The sequence below is a fragment of the Babylonia areolata genome, chromosome 23 (assembly GCF_041734735.1).
Source record: "Babylonia areolata isolate BAREFJ2019XMU chromosome 23, ASM4173473v1, whole genome shotgun sequence".
In the NCBI taxonomy this organism is placed as follows: Eukaryota; Metazoa; Mollusca; class Gastropoda; order Neogastropoda; family Buccinidae; genus Babylonia; species Babylonia areolata.
Window position 1 is genome coordinate 46836341 of NC_134898.1, and position 22500 is coordinate 46858840.

The window sequence follows — 22500 nt, forward strand, 5'->3', positions numbered from 1 at the left end:
GTATTGTATTGTATTGTATCAAATCATATCGTGTCATGTTGGTATTGTCTTATGCTGTGTTGTATTGTATCATGTTGTGTTGTATTGTGTTGTATCGTATGGTATCATACTGTATCATATCTTATTGTATTGTATTGTATCGTGTTGTGTTGTATCGTATCATACTGTCAAACTTGTAGTGTGTTTTATTGTATCATATTGAGCACAACTATGCTGCTCGTCTTGTCTTTCGTTCCTCTAAATTTGATCACGTCTCTCCTCTCCTTCATGTTTTTCACTGGCTCCCAGTACAAGAAAGAATTGCTTGCAAAGTCGTCTCTCTTTGTTTCAAGTCCGTTGAGGCTTCTGGTCCACAGAATCTTTCTGATCTCATTCATCCTTACATACCCTCACGCCAGCTCCGCTCTTCTTCTGACTCCTGCATGCTTAGGATCCCCCCCTGCTCAAACCAAAACGTATGGCCAACGCAGTTTTTTTTTCATACCAAGCCCCCTTTCTTTGGAATCAACTTCCTCAGCATCTCCGTCACTCATCTTCGCTGCAATCTTTTAAATCCAGTCTGAAGGCCCGGCCCACATTTTCCCCTCCTGAATAATTCTCAACAGCTGCTTCCCTTTCCAGTAGGAAATAAAATGACTATTTGTGAGTGAGTGAGTTTTGATAGTTTTTATTGGTTGTATTTTTGATTGTGTACTACTTAACGATTGTATGCTATGACTTGTGTGTGTGCGTGCACATGTGCTTATGTATTGTGGGTGTGTGTGTGTGTGTGGGTGGGGGTGTGGGGGGCGTAGGGGGTGGGGATGAATAATGTTTGGTATCTTGTGTTCATTTTTTTTGGTGTTTTTTTGTTTTGTTTTGTTTTTGTTTTGATATTTCACGTTTCATTTGTAAACGCCTAGGGCTTATTTTCAAGATTAGGCGTAAATGCTCATAATAATGATAATAATAATGATAACAACAACAACAGTAATAATAATAATGATAATAATATCATGTTATATTGTGTTGTATTGTGTCGTATCATGTCATTTTGTATTATATTGTATTGTATTGCATTGTATTTGTATGACTTTTTTGCCACAATAGATTTCTGTTGAGTGAAATTCAGGTGGGTCTTCCCATGGAGAGCGTCACCCCCCCCCCCTGCCCCCCTCCCCACTCCCTGAAGGGCAAGTGCCACACAGGGATTTTTAAAATTTTTCTTTTTTCTTTTCTGTCTGCAAGTGTGGTCTTTGTTACTAGCAAAGTGCATTTCTCTACAGAGTTGCTGCACACGGGGAGGGGTGGGGATGGAGTGTGGGGGCTCAGTTGATCGTCTCATCCGAACGACTAGCACCCACAGACCACCAATCAAGGTCTAGTGGAGGGGGGGGGGGGGGGTTCTGGGGGGGGAGTAAACATCCTGGTCTGCTATATTGGATTGCAACCTATGTTGTGCTTGTATGTGTTTGGATTGCAACCTATGTTGTGCTTGTGTGTGTGTGTGTGTGTGTGTGTGTGTGTGTGTGTTGTGTGATCTGCGATGGGTAAGAGTGTGTGTGTGTATGTGTGTGAGTGTGTGTGCATGTGTGTGTGTGTGTGTGTGTGTGTGATAGAGAGACAGAGAGAGAGAGAGAGAGAGAGAGTGCATATTTGCATACGTGGGTACCCAGGTGGGTATGTGGGTTGATGTGTGAGCGTGGTGTGGGCATGTTCAGGCCCCATATTCCTTGGTCTGCCTGTCTGCCTGCCTGCCTGCCTGTCTGTCTGTCTGTCTGTCTGTCCGTCTCTCTCGATGTTTGAACTATAAATCATCTGTCTCTGAGTTTCTCTCTCTCTCTCTCTTTCTCTCTCTCTCTCTCTGTTTCTCTGTGTGTGCGTCCCTTGGAAGAAAGCAAAAGCCCTCGAAGATCTATGGAAAATAAAACAAAGCTGCGCAAACTAATTCAGTCAGATGAAACGGAATCCAAACAAAGCACAGGGTCTCTCTCTCTCTTTGTTTTGTTTTGTTTTGTTTTGTTTTGATTTTGGCAGGGGGAGAGCGGAATAGAAGATGTGGGTTGTTTTGTTGTTGTTGTTGTTGTTGTTGTTGTGTGTGTGTGTGGGCAGGAGGCGGGAGGGGGGTGGTGGGGGGGGGGAGGGGGTAAAGTAATCTGTCACAGGCTTCTGGGCGAAATGGATGGCAGAAAAACAGGGCTGCTGAATCAGAACATCTGACCTGATGTCGGGTATGTGTGTGTGTGTGTGTGTGTGGATTGTCAGAGCCATGGGCGAGTGTCACTGCACAGGTGCATGCATGTACCCTGTTTGTTTGTGGGGTTGACGCAATATTTGTGTGTGTGTGTGTGTGTGTGTGTGTGTGTGTGTGTGTGTGTGTGTGTGCATGCATAATTCATTCCGAATCATGCTTTTGTGTGTTTGTGAGATGCATATTACAAATGATGTTAGTGGCTGTGTGTGTATGTGTAGGGTGGGACCTGGGTATGAATGTTTGTCTGTTGCGGGTTGGGCCTGGATGTCTTTGAGACTGCAGATTGTTGAACGTGTGTGTGTGCATGTGTGTGCATGTGCGCATGCATATCGGTGTGTGTGCGTTTGCACACTTTGCAGTGTAGAGTGTATGGACCAGTCCACTCCCTTCGGAAACACCTTGAACGTGAAACTGATGGGCGCAATAGCCAGCTAGAGTGGTTAAATCGTTGGACTTTCAATCTGAGAGTCCCGTGTTCGAATCTGGGTAACGGCGCCTGTTGGGTAAAAGGGTGGAGATTTTCCCAATCTCCCAGGTCAACATGTGTGCAGACATGCTAGTGCCTGAACCCCCTTCGTGTGTTTCCACAAGCAGAAGATCAGATACGCTCATTAAAGATCCTGTAGACCATGTCAGCGTGCACATCCCCGAAAATAGAATATGGCTGCCTACATGGCTGGGTAAAAATGGTCATACACGTAAAAGCCGACTTTTGTTCATACGAGTGAATGTGGGTGTTACAGCCCACGAACGAAGAAGAAGAAGAAATTCTAAGAAGAACGTGAAACTGAAACTGAATTATTGTGAATTTTTGTTAAGATGCTGACACTGTAAATGAGATGCCTGTCTTCTTTTTTTTTTTTTTTTTTTTTTTGGTGTTTTTGTTTTTCCTAAGAGTGTCACTGTGTTGTGTGTTGTACGAATCTTGTGAAATCACATGCTTGTGTATGCAGAGAGACTGGAATAACGTTAGTTATTTTGAGGAAAGGTCACACAGGTGGATAGATAGTGATGAGAGAGAGAGAGAAGAGATTGGGGGGGGGGGGGATGGTTGGAGGGGGGGGAGGGCCCGGGGATGGGGTGAGGGGGGCAGGGGTGGGGGGACAGAGTGAGAGAGAGAATGGGGGGTAGAGTGAGAAAGTGTGTGTGTGAGAGAGAGGGAGAGAGAGAAAGAATGTGTGTGTGCATGTGTTTGTGTGTGTGTGTGAATGGGTGCATGTGTGTGTGTGTGTGTGTGTGTGTGTGTGTGTGTGTGTGTGTGTGTGTGTGTGCGTGTGTGTGTGTGTGTGTGTGTGTGTGTGTGATCATGATGGTCAGGTAGTCATGTTCGTGTGGGTCCACTGATTCCAGACGATTATCATCATCAGGGCCGGAGAGGCGTTGTCACTGTCGTCACCTGCCCCGTAATTAGCGTCGTCATGTAATTTCTCCCTCCTTTTCTCCAGGGCTTTGTGCCTGGAGATTTCTTTCTCTCGGTTTTGTCGGCCCATCTGTAGGATGAGTGAGGGTGTGTGTGTGTGTGTGTGTGTGTGTGTGTGTGTGTGTGTGTGTGTGTGTGTGTGTGAGATCATGATGGTCAGGTAGTCATGTTCGTGTGGGTCCACTGATTCCAGACGATTATCATCATCAGGGCCGGAGAGGCGTTGTCACTGTCGTCACCTGCCCCGTAATTAGCGTCGTCATGTAATTTCTCCCTCCTTTTCTCCAGGGCTTTGTGCCTGGAGATTTCTTTCTCTCGGTTTTGTCGGCCCATCTGTAGGATGAGTGAGGGTGTGTGTGTGTGTGAGACTCTGTGTGTGTGTGTGTGTGACTCTGTGTGTGTGTGTGTGTGTGTGTGTGTGTGTGTGTGTGTGTGTGTGTGTGTGTGACTGTATGTGCGTGCGTGTGTGTGTGTGTGTGTGTGTGTGTGTCCATCTGTATGTGTGTGTGTGTGTGTGTGTGTGTGTGTGTGTGTGTGTGTCTGTCCATCTGTGTACATGTGTACGTGTGTGTGTGTGTGTGTGTGTGTGTGTGTGTGTGTGTGTGTGTGTGTGTGTGTGTGTGTGTGTGTGTGTGTGTGTGTGTGTGTGTGTGTGTTGTTTATCTCCTGCACCCACCTTGTCTGTTTGTGTGTGTGTATTTATGTATGTATGTATGGATGGATGTGTGTCTGTCTGTCTCTGTGTGTGTGTGTTTGAAGCAATGGAGACCATTGAGTAAAAAAAAAAGCAAATCATGTCACAAGTTGATAAATCTTTCAGCTTCAAGCTTCAGTATTAATCTTTTACATAAGGCTTCCAGGAGCACGACGGAAGATGGATGGGAGAGTTTAGGGGACGGGGGGGAGGAGGTGGAATGGTGGGTGGAAGCTTCTTTAATCAGCTGCAGATGCAGCCATGCATACACACGCCTAACAAGCTCTACCAAATTGTTCATCTCTCATGGCTGGTTGCAGTATTGGGTTCGTTATTTCACCAGACAACAACAACAGCTGAAACAGGCCATAAAACGAACAGACTTGGGTTTTCCAGATGAAAGCAGAGCAAAGCGATGAGCTAAGTCAAAAATATCTTGGTGTAGTGGTTCCTAAATTCCAGCGGACAATGAAACCCCCAAAACAACAAAAAAACAAAAAACAAAACAAAAACAAACAAAACAGAGAGAGAGAGAGAGAGAGAGAGAGAGAGAGAGAATGGTTTGTTCATCAGGCCATGGCCATGACTATTACAGAACATTTCAGAACAAAATCAGAGAGAGACAGAGAGAGACAGACAGACAGACGGAGAGACAGAGACAGAGAGAGGCGAAAATAGCTTGTGTGTTGCTGCAGCCTAAGCCAAATGAAAGACGGGCTTTACGTTCACCCCAGTCTTCTCATGGCAGGCATTCAACGCCAAGCAAAATCCCAGAGTGGCAGGCACAAGACAAAATCCTGACAACACGAAATCCTGACCGTGCTCAGTGACTACGGAGCAGCGTGTGGTCACACACAAAGAGCGTCTTCATCTCTTATCAGTACGATGGCCCCATCGTTGGCGGCCGGATTGTCTCAGGTGGTCGCTTGTCTACCGCTACCAGTTTTTTTTTTCAGTTGCTAGGAGGATACTACACACACACACACACACACACACGTGCACACTCACACGCACACACTCACAGGCACACTCACTCACACACACACACATGCACTTACACATGCACTTTGTCACTCATGTACACACAAACACACATGTGCACATATATTTGCACACACACACACACACTGACACACATACACACACACACACGCACACACACACACACACACACACACACACACACAGAGGACAGGATTCTTTTAATTGAACGGAACTCACAGTTCTGGTCTTGAGCGTGTCGACAGTTGATCTGCAGTGCCCCACACTGATAAATAGTTGTTTGATTTTGCCCTTGGTCACTGGTCAGTCTGCATTGATGACCCTCTGTGGAGAGAGAGAGAGAGAGAGAGAGTGCTTTTGTAGCGTGAAGGTGGAGCTTTGGGCAGTCTGGACCTGTGGCTTTGTTAAAAAAGATGATTGAGGAACACCTGGATATTTAGAATACATGCTTATTTCCCATGTGAATAATGTATGGTATAGTCAGTTGTGTCCAACCATGACCACCGGTACAGCAGAGCAGGTAACTGATGTCTTGACTTGACTTGACTTGACTTGACTTTGACTTGGACGATCGACGATTTAGGCCTCTCCCGAGGCCTGTTCGTGTTCCAAAACTGTCACTGAATTGGTTGCATGCGTGACGAGCGCGGCTAAACCAAATCAGTTACTCTGGCAAGATGGGTTGTACAGACCAGGTAGGTCCATCCAATGCTTATCCAGGCGGCTCTTGAAGGCGTTGACAGACGGCGCCAGGACCACGGAGTCTGGGAGACTGTTCCACTGTGTCACCACTCTGTTTGAGAAGTAGTTCCCCCTGACATCACGACGAAAGCGTTTTTTCTGGAGCTTTAAGGCGTTGCCTCTGAGGTTTCCACTGAGTGACGGCTGGAATACTGGCCTCTGTACATCGTAATGTCCATGGAGGTATTTGAATACCTCTATCATGTCCCCTCTCAGCCTCCGGTGTCCTATCTGGACTGGAGGCAGCTGCTGTCCTGACTATCTGGGCTGGAAACTGATTATGGCGCCGTCTGTCAACGCCTTCAAGAGCCGTCTGGATAAGCATTGGAGGGACCTACCTGGTCTGTACAACCCGTCTTGCCAGAGTAACTGATTTGGTTTAGCCGCGCTTGTCTCGCATGCAACCAATTCAGTGACAGTCCTGCTAAATTGCATCCCGGCTCTCTCAGCCAAGAGGGTTTTTAGGACGGTTGGCGTTGGGGATGGTTCCCAAAGGCCGATTTGCCCCCCAAGGCTGCAGCTAGTACTGCGAGCCAGTGCAGTCTTGCCTCCTAGTTTGAGAGTCATGGGTCTTGACAAAAGACTAAGCAGTGAATGACTTCCCATTGCAGTGGAGAAACCATTGATGAATACAGCTCTCACTAATGATGTTGGCTCAGCTTAAGCAGATGCCAGTCTCTGCTGCTGGCGGAAACTGTTTCAATTCACTTTTTTTTTAAATTTTATTTTTTAAAATCGATTTGGTCAGGGTGGACACATTTTCATCATATGTAACAGTGCAGTTTTATAACATATAATAGACATTATACCTAGCCTCAGCACAGAGTTATGGACACTTTGCTTAGCTAACGTAATGTGAAAAGAACACAATTCATGCATTGTTTTCTGAAAAAACAAAACAAACAAACAAAAAAAACCAACATATGGAGGATCTCATGTATGAACACATTTCCTCTAGTTTTCCATACGCGACTATATAAAACACCCATTACACAGTCATGTTAAACATTATTACTGCAGACACATAAGTGCACATGAATACACATACATATATTATTTACATACTCACATACTTACACATTCACATACATCTGTTCTTCAAGTATAAAAATATATCATTGAGCCTTCATTACTGTTGTGCATTTTGATCTTTCATTATATTTTGTTATGGGTTATCGTTTTCAAAAAGTTTTATATATGGACGCCGTTTTCTCACAAATACAACGCTTAACATTTCCATTTCCATTGAATGCATATATTTTTCTACTTTATAACTATTTCTTAAATGATTCAGAAAGTGCTCTATACATGGTTTAATTTTATTTATTCTGCATTTTCGTTTCACTTTTTGTATGGTCTGTTGCGGAAGAGTTTCACTGAGACTTTTCAAACTTTGAAGCATTTCAACAGACAGGGTTTTGCTGTTTTGTAGGTAGATGGTGAAAGGCCTGGACAAATAGACAAGAGGAAACATGTCATTATAAAAATTGTGCTGTGCCAAAAGAGATTCTTTGTGTAATTTTCTTATTTACATGCATTTGCTTGCAAGCTCTTTCTCATCTATCCAATCAGATACCAGAAACCCTCATTTTGTGTGTGTGTGTGTGTGTGTGTGTGTGTGTTTGTTTGCGTGCATGTGTGTGTGTATGTGTGTGTGTATGCATGAGTGTGTGTGTGTGTGTGTGCCTGTGTGTGTGTGTGTGTGTGTGTTCACATGCATTGCATACCATTTTATAAAACGTGGATTGCGTGCTTTGAAGTCAAAAGAACGTGTTGAGGAATAAAGTTAGTGAAGTTTGTAATATTCAGTGTCAACACCTCCACCTCAGGTGATAAGGCAGACAGAGGTGACCACCCAAGGAAACTGGTGAGAGAGATGATAGGGGCGGACCTACCTGTTGTTGCACTGACACATACCAGAATGACAACACGTTAAGACGGACAGGGGAAAATTCCCATTTTCAGAGTTGGGTATATCTGTATGTGATTTGAACTTGCAACTTGACAGGCGCAATAGCTGACTGGTTAAAGCGTTGGACTGTCAATCTGAGGGTCCCGGGTTCGAATCACGGTGACGGCGCCTGGTGGGTAAAGGGTGGAGATCTTTACCATCTCTCAAGTCAACATATGTGCAGAAGATCAAATACGCATATTAAAGATCCTGTAATCCATGTCAGCGTTCGGTGGGTTATGGAAACAACAACATACCCAGCATGCACACCCCCGAAAAACGGAGTATGGCTGCCTACATGGCGGGGTAAAAACGGTCATACATGTAAAAGCCCACTCGTGTGCATACGAGTGAATGCAGAAGAAGAAGAAGAAGAAGAACTTGCAACATTCTGGCTTTGGGCTTGGCACTCAATCACTAGTCGAAGGAAAACACTGAGCTTATTTCAGGCTTCAGTGACATGCTCATCTCACCACATTTTTCCCCCCTCGAAACATTAGTACTACTTTTTTTTTTCTGTTTAGGCTTTTTCCTGTTTAGGGACACAGCTTCTCTCTTTTTGCCAAGAAGACGGGGAGGTGCATTTATGAGCATGATGTGCAGCTTGTGTTTGTTTAATGCGGACAAAAAGGTCTTGTGTTCAGCTTGCCAGGAGATGGGTAACCTGAAACCTTGCAGACACTGAAGACACCACATCTTCTGGGTGATTAAAAGGTGTGGAAATGGGTTTTGATAGCAGGTGTAGATATGTCGTGATGAGTTTATCTGTAGTCTGATTAATATGATCTTAATATATATATATATATATATATATATATATATATCAACAACAGTGGGCTCTTCATGTCTTTAAAACTTGCATTCTTAAAAAGCAGCAAATTTTCACTGTAAAAACAGTGTCTTCAGGCAAAAATTTGCTGTTTTTTTTAAGAATACAAGTTTTAAATTCATGAAGAGCCTACTGTTGTTGACATTTTTTTATATTTTTCCGGCCTTGGTATTACTTAAGTGCTTTCTGCAAGGAGTGGAGCCTAGGACACGAAGAGAGTGTGGATATATATATATATATATATATATATATATATATATATATATATATATATATATATATATATATATGCATCGGAGCCATCATCATGTGTAAATGGGATATCCTGTTTTTTTTTCTGCCTGTCAGATGAAATCTACCTTCTGACTGCTGTTTTTATGATTAAAACTAGATACGCTGAGGGTGTTTTTGTCAACATCAGTGGTTAGGTTAGTGTGGAGGTCGTAGGCTTGTTCATTTGATATTTTGTTTTCTGTTTCATTTTTTCCATCTGAGAAGGGCTTCTTGTTTCAGAAAACATATTTACTGTAAAAAGATTCCAGCTCTTTTTTTTAGTTTCTTTCTTTTTACTCTTGTGTGTATAAAGTGATTCAATGTGTGTGTGTGTGTGTGTGTAGGCACGTTTGTTTGGCAGACATTGATTTTGTTATGTTCTCAGCTTCTGCAAGTGTTTTTGGAGCCTAAACTAGGTAGACTGTTTTGAAATAAATGAAAAAATGAACGAGCAAGACCTGTCCATTTCAAGTCATCTTTTCTCATGACGTAGGATTTTGCAGGATGAGAGGTTAAAATCACATTCTAATTAAACAAGAAAATCTTTGGGCATATTAGGTGGGCATAACAATGTTGTCTTGAAGGCCTCATTATTATTAATAATATTTTTTTGCAATTATTCTATTATTATTATTATCATTACTATTAATATTAATCTTCTTCTTATTCTTATTATTATTGCACAACTAGAATTGTGCAATCAACAACCATCTACCTGAAGATCTAGTCATCAGCCCCATCCACATGTAATATGCGGCTTCTGTTCAAACGTGTATGTGAGAGAGAGAGAGAGAGAGAGAGAGAGAGAGTGTGTGTGTGTGTGTGTGTGTGTGTGTGCAGTGTGTGCATTTGTAATTATGCCCAAGTTTTTGTATTGATATGCACTTTTATGTATCCTAATTTCTACTGTATCTGTGTTTGTGTATGATTTTCGATTTATGTTCGTACCTTGTTATGTACAATCCCCCCCAATATTGTTTGTGACCCCGGTACACTTGGTAATAAAGACATATTCTATTCTATTCTATTCTAACAACAGCAACAATAATGATGGTGATATTAGTATTACTGAAGGGAAGTTGTGTTGCAGATAGTTTGTCTGGCAAAGGCAGCAACCAGTCCTCCTTGTCTCTGCACAAGATTCAGTGTTATGTATATGATGATGATGATGGCTCCTCCTTTTTATAAAGATGATGATGATGATGATGATGATGATGATGATGTTTGTGTTATTGAGGGAAAGATGTGTTGCAGGTTTGTCTGGGAAAGGCAGCAATCAGTCCCTCTTGTCTCTGTACAAATACTGTGTTTTATAAAGATGATGATGATGATGATGATGATGAGATGTTTGTGTTATTGAGGGAAAGATGTGTTGTAGGTTTGTCTGGGAAAGGCAACAATCAGTCCCTCTTGTCTCTGCACAAGATTCAGTGTTTTATAAAGTTGATGATGCTGATGATGATGAAGATGATGAAGATGTTTGTGTTATTGAGGGAAAGATGTGTTGTAGGTTTGTCTGGGAAAGGCAGCAATCAGTCCCTCTTGTCTCTGCACAAGATTCAGTGATGCATAAAGATGATGATGATGATGAAGAAGATGATGATGATGTTTGTGTCAGTGAGGGAAGGTTGTGTTGCAGGTTTGTCTGGGAAAGGTAGCAACCAGTCCCTCTTGTCTCTACAGTATTCAGCATCATATAGATATTATGATGATGACGATGATGAAGATGATGATGATGACGATGTTTGTGTTAATGAGGGATTGTAATGTTTGCAGATTTGTTCGGGAAATATGATGATGAAGATGATGATGACGATGATGATGATGATGATGTTTGTGTCAGTGAGGGAAGGTTGTGTTGCAGGTTTGTCTCGGAAAGGCAGCAACCAGTCCCAGCGTGTTGACTCCAATGGTAAGCCATTTCACTGTTCTGTCTTTACTGATGTCTTTTGCTGATTTTTTCTCTCTCTCTCTGTTTGTGTGTGTGTGTGTGTGTGTGTATGTGTGTGTGTGTGTGTGTGTGTGTGAAGGGGAAGTGGGGGGGAGGGGGGGAGCATGGGAGTGCATACATGTGTGTATGTGTATGTTGTGTGTGTGTGTATATATATATGTGTGTGTGTGTGTGTGTGTGTGTGTGTGTGTGTGTGTGTGTGTGCAGGTGAGGGTGAGGATGGGCAGGGGAGGGGGGTAGGGTGGGGGTGGGTATAGGAGTGCTTGTTTGTTTGTTTGGTCTTTTTCTCATGGAGTTCTGCCTCTGAATCTCTCTGGTGTGTGTGTGTGTGTGTGTGTGTGTGTGTGTGTGTGTGTGTGTGTGTGTGTTCTTGCATGCTTCATGTATGACTATCATTTTAATTACATAATGCATGCTGTATACTCACATGAGCATAAGCACATCATCATCATCATCATCATAGCCCACCTGCACACACAACACACAATCTCTCTCTCTCTCTCTCTCTCTCTCTCTCACACACATACACACTCATGCACAGGCACACACACACACAGAGTAACATACATACACCTGTCCCAATCTCTCTGCCTGCTGTTCATACTAGTGTTGATGTGTACCCATATATTTTCCTCATCGATACCTGTTGAAAACAAGAAGAGTTTCCATGTACACCCCGCCCCCCTCCCCTCCTCTCTTTCTCTTCTCTCGTATATATACATACATTATATTTTCCCCTTCGATACCTGTTCAAAAGGAAGAACGGTTTCTATGTATCCTCCCCGTCTCTCCTCTTTCTCTTCTCTCATTCTTGCCTTGCTTTTCCAGGCAGCATGCAGATTCCATATCTTGATTAACTGTTAATTCAATGCTTTCAGTTTCAGGTTCCCATTTTCTGCTGCTGACAAATGGTTTTCTGATTTCTGTGTGATCGATATGGTAAAGGGGGTGGGGGGGGGGGGGGGGGAGTATATGTCAGGGATTATGCATCAGAGCCATCATCTCTTGTGAAGCCAGATCTATTAAAAAAAAAAAAAAAGTAATAAAATAAAAAAAATGCTGGGGAGGATATGGATAGGGTTAAATATTGAACGACGTAGCTTTGACTCTGTGTGTGTGTGTGTGTGTGTGTGTGTGTGTGTGTGTGTGTGTGTGTGTGGGCTTGGGGCAGCAATTATAAGTTTCTGTGATATTGATGTCTCCCTTGGCTTTGGAAGGCAACTGGCATCTCGATGTGTGTGTGTGTGTGTGTGTGTATGTGGGGGGACTGGGGGGTGGGGGTGGGGGGGTGCGTGCGCGTGCTTGCTTTGTAAAAGAGTATCACAGTTTCTTTGTCAGTCAAAAGATTTCTAACGTAAATGTAGCTGAACAATGCGTGAAATACAATATAGCACATCTACAATATATCACAGCTGTGCCAGATTACAGTATAGTACCCCTGTCACTGAACTGAGGTAGTGATCGAGCAATGTCCGTATTTTCCATGTATTATGATTAAGTGGATTCAAAATGTAAGGCAGAAACTTTTTTCCTAAGTGGTTGCAGTTAGTACACTGTACCTTTCTTCTATAACACACACACACACACACACACAAACACACACATGTATATGAACTTCCCCCCCCCCCACCCCCACCCCCCTTTCCTTCTGATGTGTGTTTGGCTGAGAGAGAGAAGACCAATAAAACTCTTTGTTCGACCGCTTGCTCAGATGATTGATGTTGTCAGCATCCAAAACACACACAGACACTGATATTAAAACCAGAGACAGAGAGGAGAAGGGTTGAAAAAGAGGGTGGTTGTAGATATTGGGAATTGCGAACAAAAGCCATTGTTCATTCTTGCTCAGGTTGAAAACATCAGCCGTCAACACATACAGTGACTTCTGGTCTTCCGTGATGTCAGCCTGTTGAAACAGTTCTGGTCTTCCATGATGTCAGCCTGTTGAGACAGTTCTGGTCTTCCATGATGTCAGCCTGTTGAGACAGATCTGGTCTTCCATGATGTCAGCCTGTTGAGACAGTTCTGGTCTTCCATGATGTCAGTCTGTTGAAACAGCTCTGGTCTTCCATGATGTCAGCCTGTTGAGACAGTTCTGGTCTTCCATGATGTCAGCCTGTTGAGACAGATCTGGTCTTCCATGATGTCAGCCTGTTGAGACAGTTCTGGTCTTCCATGATGTCAGTCTGTTGAAACAGCTCTGGTCTTCCATGATGTCAGCCTGTTGAGACAGATCTGGTCTTCCATGATGTCAGCCTGTTGAAACAGTTCTGGTCTTCCATGATGTCAGCCTGTTGAGACAGTTCTGGTCTTCCATGATGTCAGCCTGTTGAAACAGTTCTGGTCTTCCATGATGTCAGCCTGTTGAGACAGTTCTGGTCTTCCATGATGTCAGCCTGTTGAGACAGTTCTGGTCTTCCATGATGTCAGCCTGTTGAAACAGTTCTGGTCTTCCATGATGTCAGCCTGTTGAGACAGTTCTGGTCTTCCATGATGTCAGCCTGTTGAGACAGTTCTGGTCTTCCATGATGTCAGCCTGTTGAGACAGTTCTGGTCTTCCATGATGTCAGCCTGTTGAAACAGTTCTGGTCTTCCATGATGTCAGCCTGTTGAAACAGTGAACGTTACTGACTCGTGTATACATATATGTTGCCAAATTAAATCATGTTTTTTCTCACCCAGTTGACCTCAAAGGGGTCGTTCTAGGGCGAATACCGGTCAGTTTTTTGAAAACCAGTGAAGAGAGAAACCCAAATGATATTAAAAGGGCAATTAGAATAGGGTTGAAATGACCTGTTTACACGGGTATTGTTCAGATCCTGTCCCCGGTGAACAAGGGCAATAACCTGTCAAGCAGCACGTTGGAACAACAGTTGTTTAAAGATCTGCTGACGTCAGCTAAGAAAAGATAACTCTGTTGGTCTGGCCACATGACAAGATCCAGTGACCTTGCTCGAAACGAACCTCTGAGGAACCTGTTGAGGGAGGAAGACAGAGTTGAAGAAAAAAAACAAACCAGTGATGGACTGAGACGACATTGCAGAAGGGACAGGAACTCCCCCCCCCCATTCCCCCCTCCTCTCGCTCACCCTCCTCCTAACCACCCATACACCCCCAAATCACCCAATCCTCACAACAGCGCAATCCTCAGCAACCTCCCCAAACTACAACAGAATCATCAATATAATGATGTTGGTTGTATAAAGGAAGAAGAAGAAGAAGAAAACCGTTTGCAGAAACCCAGGTTTTGACGTTCAAGCGACAGACGTGGAGGAATCTGGTGAACAGTCCTTCTATGTAGCACCCCAGTGACTTTTCACAGAGTAAAGGAAGAAGAAGATCCTTCAGTCGATATTTAAATGTAAATCAACTCATCATCATCTGAATGGATCTGCGATTCACATTTCTTGACTGGTCACATAAATACAAGAGCGTTAGATTATATATGTTGCAGGAGGCCTTTTCGACAGTCCGGCTACACAGTAAAAAGACATGCATACTGAATATGATTTGGTAAACTTCATATCTGTGGTTCGACGTAGTATTTTGCATGCAGCTGAGAGACCAGTTATTCAAAAACAAAACAAAAAATCCAGGTTTGTATGTGACAGTGTGTGTGTGTGAGTGTGTGTGCGCGCGCGCGCGTGTGTGTGTGTTGCTGTGACAGTCTCGTAGATTGGATCTGTGGACGGTGCTTCCTTGTCTGAAGGTGGGATCTGTAAACGGATTAAGCGCAGGCATCAGACGGATCATGACGCAGGTAGCTTTCCGCCAGTGACGGTGTCTGGTTCATCCTCTCCTGATCCCCATGACTGGGGATGGTTATTATTATCTTTGTTAACATCACCATCAGCAGCAGCATAATAAATATCATTATCTTTATTATTGTTTATTTTTCTATCATATTTTTATATACTTCTTTTCACTATTCTTTTTTATTATCATTCTTCTTTAGATATCATTAGCGTGATTAGTGGTACAGTTTAAATTAGCCAGCAGATTGGACTGTGGTTAACTTTAACAGGTGTATTTTGGATGTTTGGTTTTGCCATCCTCGGTGATCAGATTGACAGAGACGGTATTGTCTGACGCGACAGAGGTTTGATATTATTAATCTGCCCAGTGAGAAGGCGCCACCTCAGAATCATGGTTTGAGTGTGCGTGCTGGCTATCTTGGCACCAGTTAGTGTCTAGCTCGTCTGGGCGTCGGTCGCTTATATCACAGCTCGCGTCACTCGGTTAATGCGAGATTTTGTTCAGCGTAACTGATTTCAGTTTAAACTTCTTAATGGGATACCTGGTGTGTGATACAGTATGAAGTCTCGGGTCAATACCATGGCTCATGGTCTTCAGTTCAGGCCACAGAGAGGGCCATAGTGTGGACTTCCAGCTCGAAGAGTTCGGCCACCCCTGCACAGCAGGATGTTGTTGGCTGAAGGGCGTTGTGTGAGCAGCAAGGGCAGCGTCATCAGCAAAGAGACACTCACGGATGAGGTTTTCTAGTGTCTTAGTTTGGGTCTGTTGGTGCCTCCAGTTGAACAGACTGCTGGTACTGGATGTAGTTACTGTCCTCTTCAGCACGGTCTTCTTTGGCCCTATGGAGCATTCTGCTGAAGGAAATGGTGAAAAGAGTTGGCGCGAAGACGCAACCTTCCTTTACACCGTTTTCTATGGGTAAAAGCTCTGAGAGGTTGTTGCTGTTTCGCATTTGGCCAGGCTGATTTTCACGTAGCTGAATGACCATGCTGAAGAACTTTGGAGGACACCCTAGTCCTGTGATTTGCCTTATACTTTTCTGGCTCACAGTATCGAACGCTTTAGTGAAGTCGACAAACGTCATGTACAGTCCTTTGGTCTGTTTTACGCATTTCTCATAAAGCTACCAGAGAACAAATGACAATGACGGTGGTGCTTCGGTTGGCTCAGGTATTGCACGGTCATATAAAAGACCATCTGTTGTCTGTACAAGTGAACGTGGGCAGTACCACTGCCTATTATTGTTGAAAATTAAGATAAAGGTTAAAGGTCCCTTAGCCTATTATGGCCATGAGGACAGTGATTTCATAGTCACCGTGTCTAAGGCTCAGCATGGGAAGGCGAGGCCCAGTCCTCGGCTCATTCCGCCATTTTTGTTTTAACCTTTCCCAGGCGAAGTCAGGTACCCGTTCACACCTGGGTCGAGTGTGGACAATCGGATTAAAGTGCCTTTCCCAAGGGACACACACACACCACCGTGCCGAAACAAGGCCTCGAACGTTGATCACTGGTGGTGAACACTTGATCAGACGTCCTGCGCGCAAGCGATTCTGCCACGGCGCACCAATCAAAGAAGATTGGGAAATTCTTGCTTTCGGGTTTTCCCTGGTCTTCTGTTGTTGTGGTGAGCGCGGAGTGTGCTACAGAATCATGTTACAGCTATATAGCTTCCGGTACTGAAACAAACAGAGAAAAAAAAAGTTTTCCAAAACAACGGTGTGCACGTGCAGTTTGTCGGAGAAAGATTTGCTAATTTGCTAAGCACGTTTTGAATTATTTCATTGTGCAACTTTTAAAAAATTTCTTTGGGTGGGGGTTGGGGAGTAAAACAGGGGCTGAAATCGATAATTTCTTTACCTTTGAATTGTTTGTTTGTTTTCATCACCACTCACTTTCACTCGTTTGAGTAGTTTCGCAAGTATAAACGATGACAGTCGCAGTTATCTCATGAAAAACAAGAGAGGCAAGGCCTTCAAGACTCACTTGTGATAAATTAAGTCCCCTATCATTAATTACAGAGTCATTTCCCTTTTTTACTATCTGCACCAAAACGTTTGCAAAATAAATAAAAAATCCATGCTTAGCAAAAGAAGTTCCTGTTTGAACAAAAAATGATAATAATGACTCCTCTTGTTGTTGTGTCAGAATAAGAGGTCAAAGTGCCAAGTTTAGAGAATACAAAAAATATAAATATAACAGTAAATGCAGTTTGCATATAATTAGGCTTCTTTTTGTGTGTGTGCCCATCCCAGAGGTGCAATATTGTTTTAAACAAGATGACTGGAATGAACTGAATTTTTCCTATTTTTATGCCAAATTTGGTGTCGGCTGACAAAGTATCTGCAGAGAAAATGTCAATGTTAAAGTTTACCACGGACACACAGACACACGGACACACACACACACAGACAACCGAACACCGGGTTAAAACATAGACTCACTTTGTTTACACAAGTGAGTCAAAAAGTATAAATAGTGACGATGGTAGTTTCCTATGAAATACGTGTTATTGAGGAAAAACAACTGTGGGGTAGAGAATGCAGAGAGAGAGAGAGAGAGAGAGAGAGAGAGGGAGAGAGAGATGTGATGTCGTTGGTGGCAAGTGTGTTCTTCTACCTCTCTCTCTCTCTATATATATATATATATATGTGTGTGTGTGTGTGTGTGTGTGTGTGTGTGTTTTCCTTTTTTTCTGCAGGTTGCATTCGTTATGTTTGCCTGCCTGACTGTCTGTCATCGATCTTTGCGCTCACCAACATTAATTTCTTTCAGCCTGTCACGTTCACATTTGGATCATCGATCATGAGTCGTGACGTCGCTAACGGCTGATGGCCGATTAAGGGGTCGTGATGGGGGTGGGGGAGGGGATTGAGGGGGTGGTGGTGATCTTCTGCTTTTAGTTTAATGAAGGAATTACAGCTGATGGGCATTTTGAAAATCACGCAGCTGTCGGCTACTTTGAGGACGTTGTCACTGGCGAGAAGGGTATGGGGTGGGGTGGGGTGGGGTGGCGAGCTTGAAAAGAAGACCTTCAACAATTCTCCCACCCGTCCTGTAATCTCCATAACATTGAAGAAAAAACCCGCAGTTTACTGCGGAAAGGTGACTGGGAGAGGCAAAGCGAAGGATTTGGGCTAGTCGGCTTTTGAAAGATTTGTACTGCTGCTGCTAGAGAAGGATTTTTTTTTTTTTTTTTTTTTTTTTTTTTTTTTTTTAATTGAAAGCCACTTCGTGTCTGACGAACGTCAGTTTCTGTCCTCGCCTCTGTCCCTGTTTCTTGTGGAACGAGACGAAAGGCACAAAACACCAAGCCATTGCTGCTTAGCACTTCCCCGTCCCACCAGAGAGTAAACAGCACATGTTTGTGTTGCTAAATTGATATTTCTCTCCGCCTTAGCCCAACAATCTGTGTATTTTTATCTTTCTTGTTTTGGGTGATCTTGTTTTGCAGTCTTTTAGCCGAATGAGCACAAGAGAACTTGGAACGATTATAATTCATTATCAGCACTGAACCCTCATCCAGTCAGTACCCATGCCTTTCCCCTGCACTGCTCCTCCCCCCCCCTCCTCCCCACACACCCCACCCCACCTGAAAGATGACACACTGCACCTAGACCGACACCAATAACCAAACAGCTCGCCGACTCAAGACGGAGCTGGGAAAGTCGGTATAGTCGGTCAGTGATGATCGAACTGTCTGATGGGGACTTGCCCTGCCCGAGCGAAGTAACCGAAGACGTTTCATTTGTGACACATCCGCCCAGCCCTCAGAGGCTGGCTGTTTCTTCGGTGTTTCGAGGAGAGAAGGGAGTATGAGGGAAGGGGGATACTGGGGTTTGTGGCTGGGGAGGAGGAGGAGGAGGGGGGGGGTGGCGATTGGGGAGGGGGGGAGAGATGGTGTTAGTGGGAGGTGGAGGGTGCTTGAAGATTGGATGTCGGAACCAGAGGGTCGGTGGTTAACAAGAATCAGCGGGGGAGAGGCTATTTCAGTCCGTCTTCAACATAGATACGAGGACACGTAATCCTGCATTCCTGCTCTGTGCACTGGAAATACTGAGGGCGATCACAGAGTGTGGAGAGTATAAGGGTGTCGCTGTTTCCTTGATTCGAAGACAAGTGAGGGAGGTTTGGTTTGGGGGATAAGAACCAGTGGGTTGGTGAACAAGTATCGGCTGGGGGCAGGGGTGGGGAGAGGGGGGGATGGAGATGCAGGGGAAGAGGGGAGTGGCGGGGTGGTGGGGTGGGGGGACATAATTATTGTAGTCTGACCGCGTGTAAGTGTGCACATGTAGTCCTGTTTTTGTACCTTGCAGTGAAGACGATGATCAAGGAGAGCGCAGGGATGCAGTCTGTTTTTTGTTTGTTTGTTTTTGTTGTTGTTTTGTGAGGACATGCCATGCCGTTCACTGTAAATTCACATTTTTTCCCCGTTATGCATTCGTTTTTTATGCAGAGTAGACAAAGAGGATAGTTGAGCAGACGTACTTCCTATTTGTCATTCTAGGATAACGTGCTGAAATGGGTCACCCCATCCATCATATTCCTTTTTCTTGAGCACATTAAGTGTGTTTATGTGTGACTTTATTGAAAACTGCGCTTACACAAGAAACAAGAGGGTTGCTCCCAGCAGAAATTAATCCCTCCCTCTTGTATTCCTCCCTACGGGAAGTATTCCTCCCTCTTGATTTCATTTACATAACCAGAACCACCATCACCTCACTATCTGTGTTTGGCAGGGCGAGAGAACCCTACACCCCCAACTCCGAACGTTCCCCTGGCTCTGTTCTTTTTATTATTATTGTTTTTTATTTATTTATTTTTTTGATGTAAATTTTTATTTCCATAACCACTATCGCCATCACCTAAATATCTGTGTTTGACAGGGTCAGAACCCCCCCCCCCCTCCCCCACCCCTCTCTCCCCCCCCCACCCCCTCCCGATAGAGTTATTTCTTTCACAGCCTTGCCAGATACCCTGTGACACAGGACAAGAACTGGAAACAAAAGGTACCCCCGAAAACGGAATTTCGCTGCATATATGGCGGGGGTAAAAACGGCCATACACTCGTGTACATGTATGCGAGTGAACGTGGGAGTTGCAGTCCACGAATGAAGAAGAAGAAGAAGAAGAAAAAGAAGAGGAAGAAGAAGAAACAAAAGGTACACGGTTGCTAACCTCAGTGACCACCTTTTCTCCCCCCACTCTTTCCCCGCCTGCCCTTCCGCCTTCTCCCTCTCCGCCTTCCCCCCTCCCTCTGCTGCCCCCCCCTCCCGCCCCCCTCATCCTTCCTATCCCGTGTTCCCCACGAAACGAAGGTTAATTAGTGTCCCCACACCCCCTCCACCCCCGACCCCGACCATATAACAAGACGGACAACGTCTGCCCCACCCTACTGTCGTTAGGACCTGGGCGGGGGACAGAGGACGGGTAGTTGCACGCTTAGGTCCGTGGTAATTGAACCGTCTTGACGTCGCGTTTCCGTGCTTCAGAGAGGAAAAGCGGAGACGTTCCCTTGGTAACATATCCATGGCAATGAGATGTTACCACCATTCCAGCCCCCTCGAGATTGGGAGCCGCTGTTTCTTTGTTTCGAGGAAAGGGGGAGGGTGTTTTTTGGGGGGTGGGGGGTGGGGGGGCAGGTGTAGGGGGATAGTGTATGTATATATATGTGTGTGTGTGTGTGTGTGTGTGTGTGTGTGTGTGGGGGGGGTTATGAGGGGAGGAAGTGGGAAAGACACGGACGAAGCTAGGGAGGGGGTGGTGGGGGTGGAGTGGGATGTTGGAAGAGGGGGGGCGGGGGGAAGGGGCTTGGGGGTTGAGGGCGTGGGAGTAGCTTGAAGATGTAATGCCAGAACCACAGAGGAGGACTCGTTATCGGGTATCAGTATTTCGTGCATGACCGCATGCATCGGGTACAGACAATTGAACCCTGTTCTCTCTCTCTCTCTCTCTCTCTCTCTCTCTCTCTCTCTCTCTCTGTATATATATATATATATATATATATATGGGAGAAGAGATTATGATCCAAGGGAGCACAGAGAAACAGTATATGTGTGGACAGGGGATTAGGACACCGACTTGACTTATTTTTTTTCCTTTTTTTTCTTTTTGAAGGAGGGGGAGGTAAGACATAAGGTTTCATTCACCGGTAATGTCTCTGTTGGGGTGGGGTGGGGGGGGGGGGATCGACGGTGCGGAATCCAGCTAAGCTTAACTTTTTGTTGTTGTTGTTGATAAAAAACAATTAACAAACAAACCCGATGGTTCCACTCGCAAGATCATAAGAGCATAAGGAATAATTATGTCATTCCCGCTCCCACGAGGGATGCCGGGGGGGCTCTTTCAGCATAATTGGTATCCCTAGCTTTTGGAACTTCTGTGCGAGAAATTTCCATCTTTTCCCCGCCGCCTCTCTCTTTTGTCTCAAGCACCCCCCCCCCCTCCCCCACCAACCTCCTCCCGTTTTTCTTTTTTTCTTTCTGTCGTATCTTCCTTTCTCATTTTCTGCCTCGCTGGTCCAATCATCTGTTGTTGTTTTTTTCAAGAAAGCCTTGAATATGTTTTTCTTCTGGACTAGATAATTGGGTGTTCTTACTTTGTGTGTGTGTGTGTGTGTGTGTGTGTGTGTGTGTGTGTGTGTGTGTGTGTGTGTGTGTGTGTGCGCGCGCGCGGGATGTCTGAGGTGCTGGTTGGCAATGTTAGGTTTTGTATTCCTGTTATTGTAAATTATTTTACGATTTATGTATAATTACTTTTGTGTGCGGATTCCTTTCTGTAAACACCTCTGACCGAAAAATTGACGAAGTTGTCATCAGTGTCAGAGGCATGTTCCTGGTTCTTGTGCTTAATTTTCACTGCCAGGTTTTGAGTTATTTTTGTTTTTCATATTCTACGATGTTTACTGTTTGCCACCTCAAATATAACCTTCCGAGGACGACAGGGCTTTGAGTTGGAACAACAAAGAAAGAAAAGAAAAAAAAGTCTCCCCATGTTTGAGCAACAAAGAACAACAAAGAAAGAAAAGAAAAAAAAAGTCACTCCATGCTTTCCTGCTTCCATCATATTCCTGTTTGTTGTGCACTTGCATGCGCGCTCACATATGGATTCGGAGAACATTGCATTTATCGCATTCAGAAAAAAATAAATCTGGCAACAAAAAAAGTTGTCCTTGGCAAAATTATGAAGACGGGTTCACTTTTGAGAGTGAAACCAGTGACATGCAAACGGGCAAAGAAGAACAGACGGGTTGTGTTGCAGAATAGCAACTTACTTTTGCCACAGAAAAATCTGCTGTGAGAAACAAAAAGCAGTTTTAGAATGCAAACCATGTCGCACGGGGACTTCAGGAGTGGATAGGAGAGAAAAGTACAGTTTCTGAACTTGGTGATGTCATTTTCATAACTCACTACGATCATCATGATTATCACCCGTGTTGGCACCTTCATCATCTTCAACTTCGTTGTCACCAGAGACTCATGCGAAGACCGTGCTGATACATAACGACGTTTGGGTAAATGATACTCGGGGTCTTTTCGTCCACCTTTCATGCGCCGATCGAGAACGAGGAAAAATTCTGACGCACAGCATTGAAAACAAGGCCCGTACGGTCTTGTGCAACGAAGCGTCAACAACGTCGAAAGAAGATAATTA

General features: G+C 44.3%; 1 protein-coding gene across 2 annotated transcripts in view; it reads left to right on the forward strand.

Moving 5' to 3' along the window:
• The window catches only part of LOC143297789 (cytochrome b5 reductase 4-like), a 151326-nt gene that overhangs the window by 32780 nt on the left and 96046 nt on the right, over nt 1-22500 (forward strand). For both annotated transcript variants that reach the window (XM_076610281.1, XM_076610279.1), the window contains exon 5: nt 11008-11055. In XM_076610281.1, the coding sequence (XP_076466396.1) occupies nt 11008-11055 (48 nt within the window). The remainder of the gene's footprint in view (nt 1-11007; nt 11056-22500) is intronic.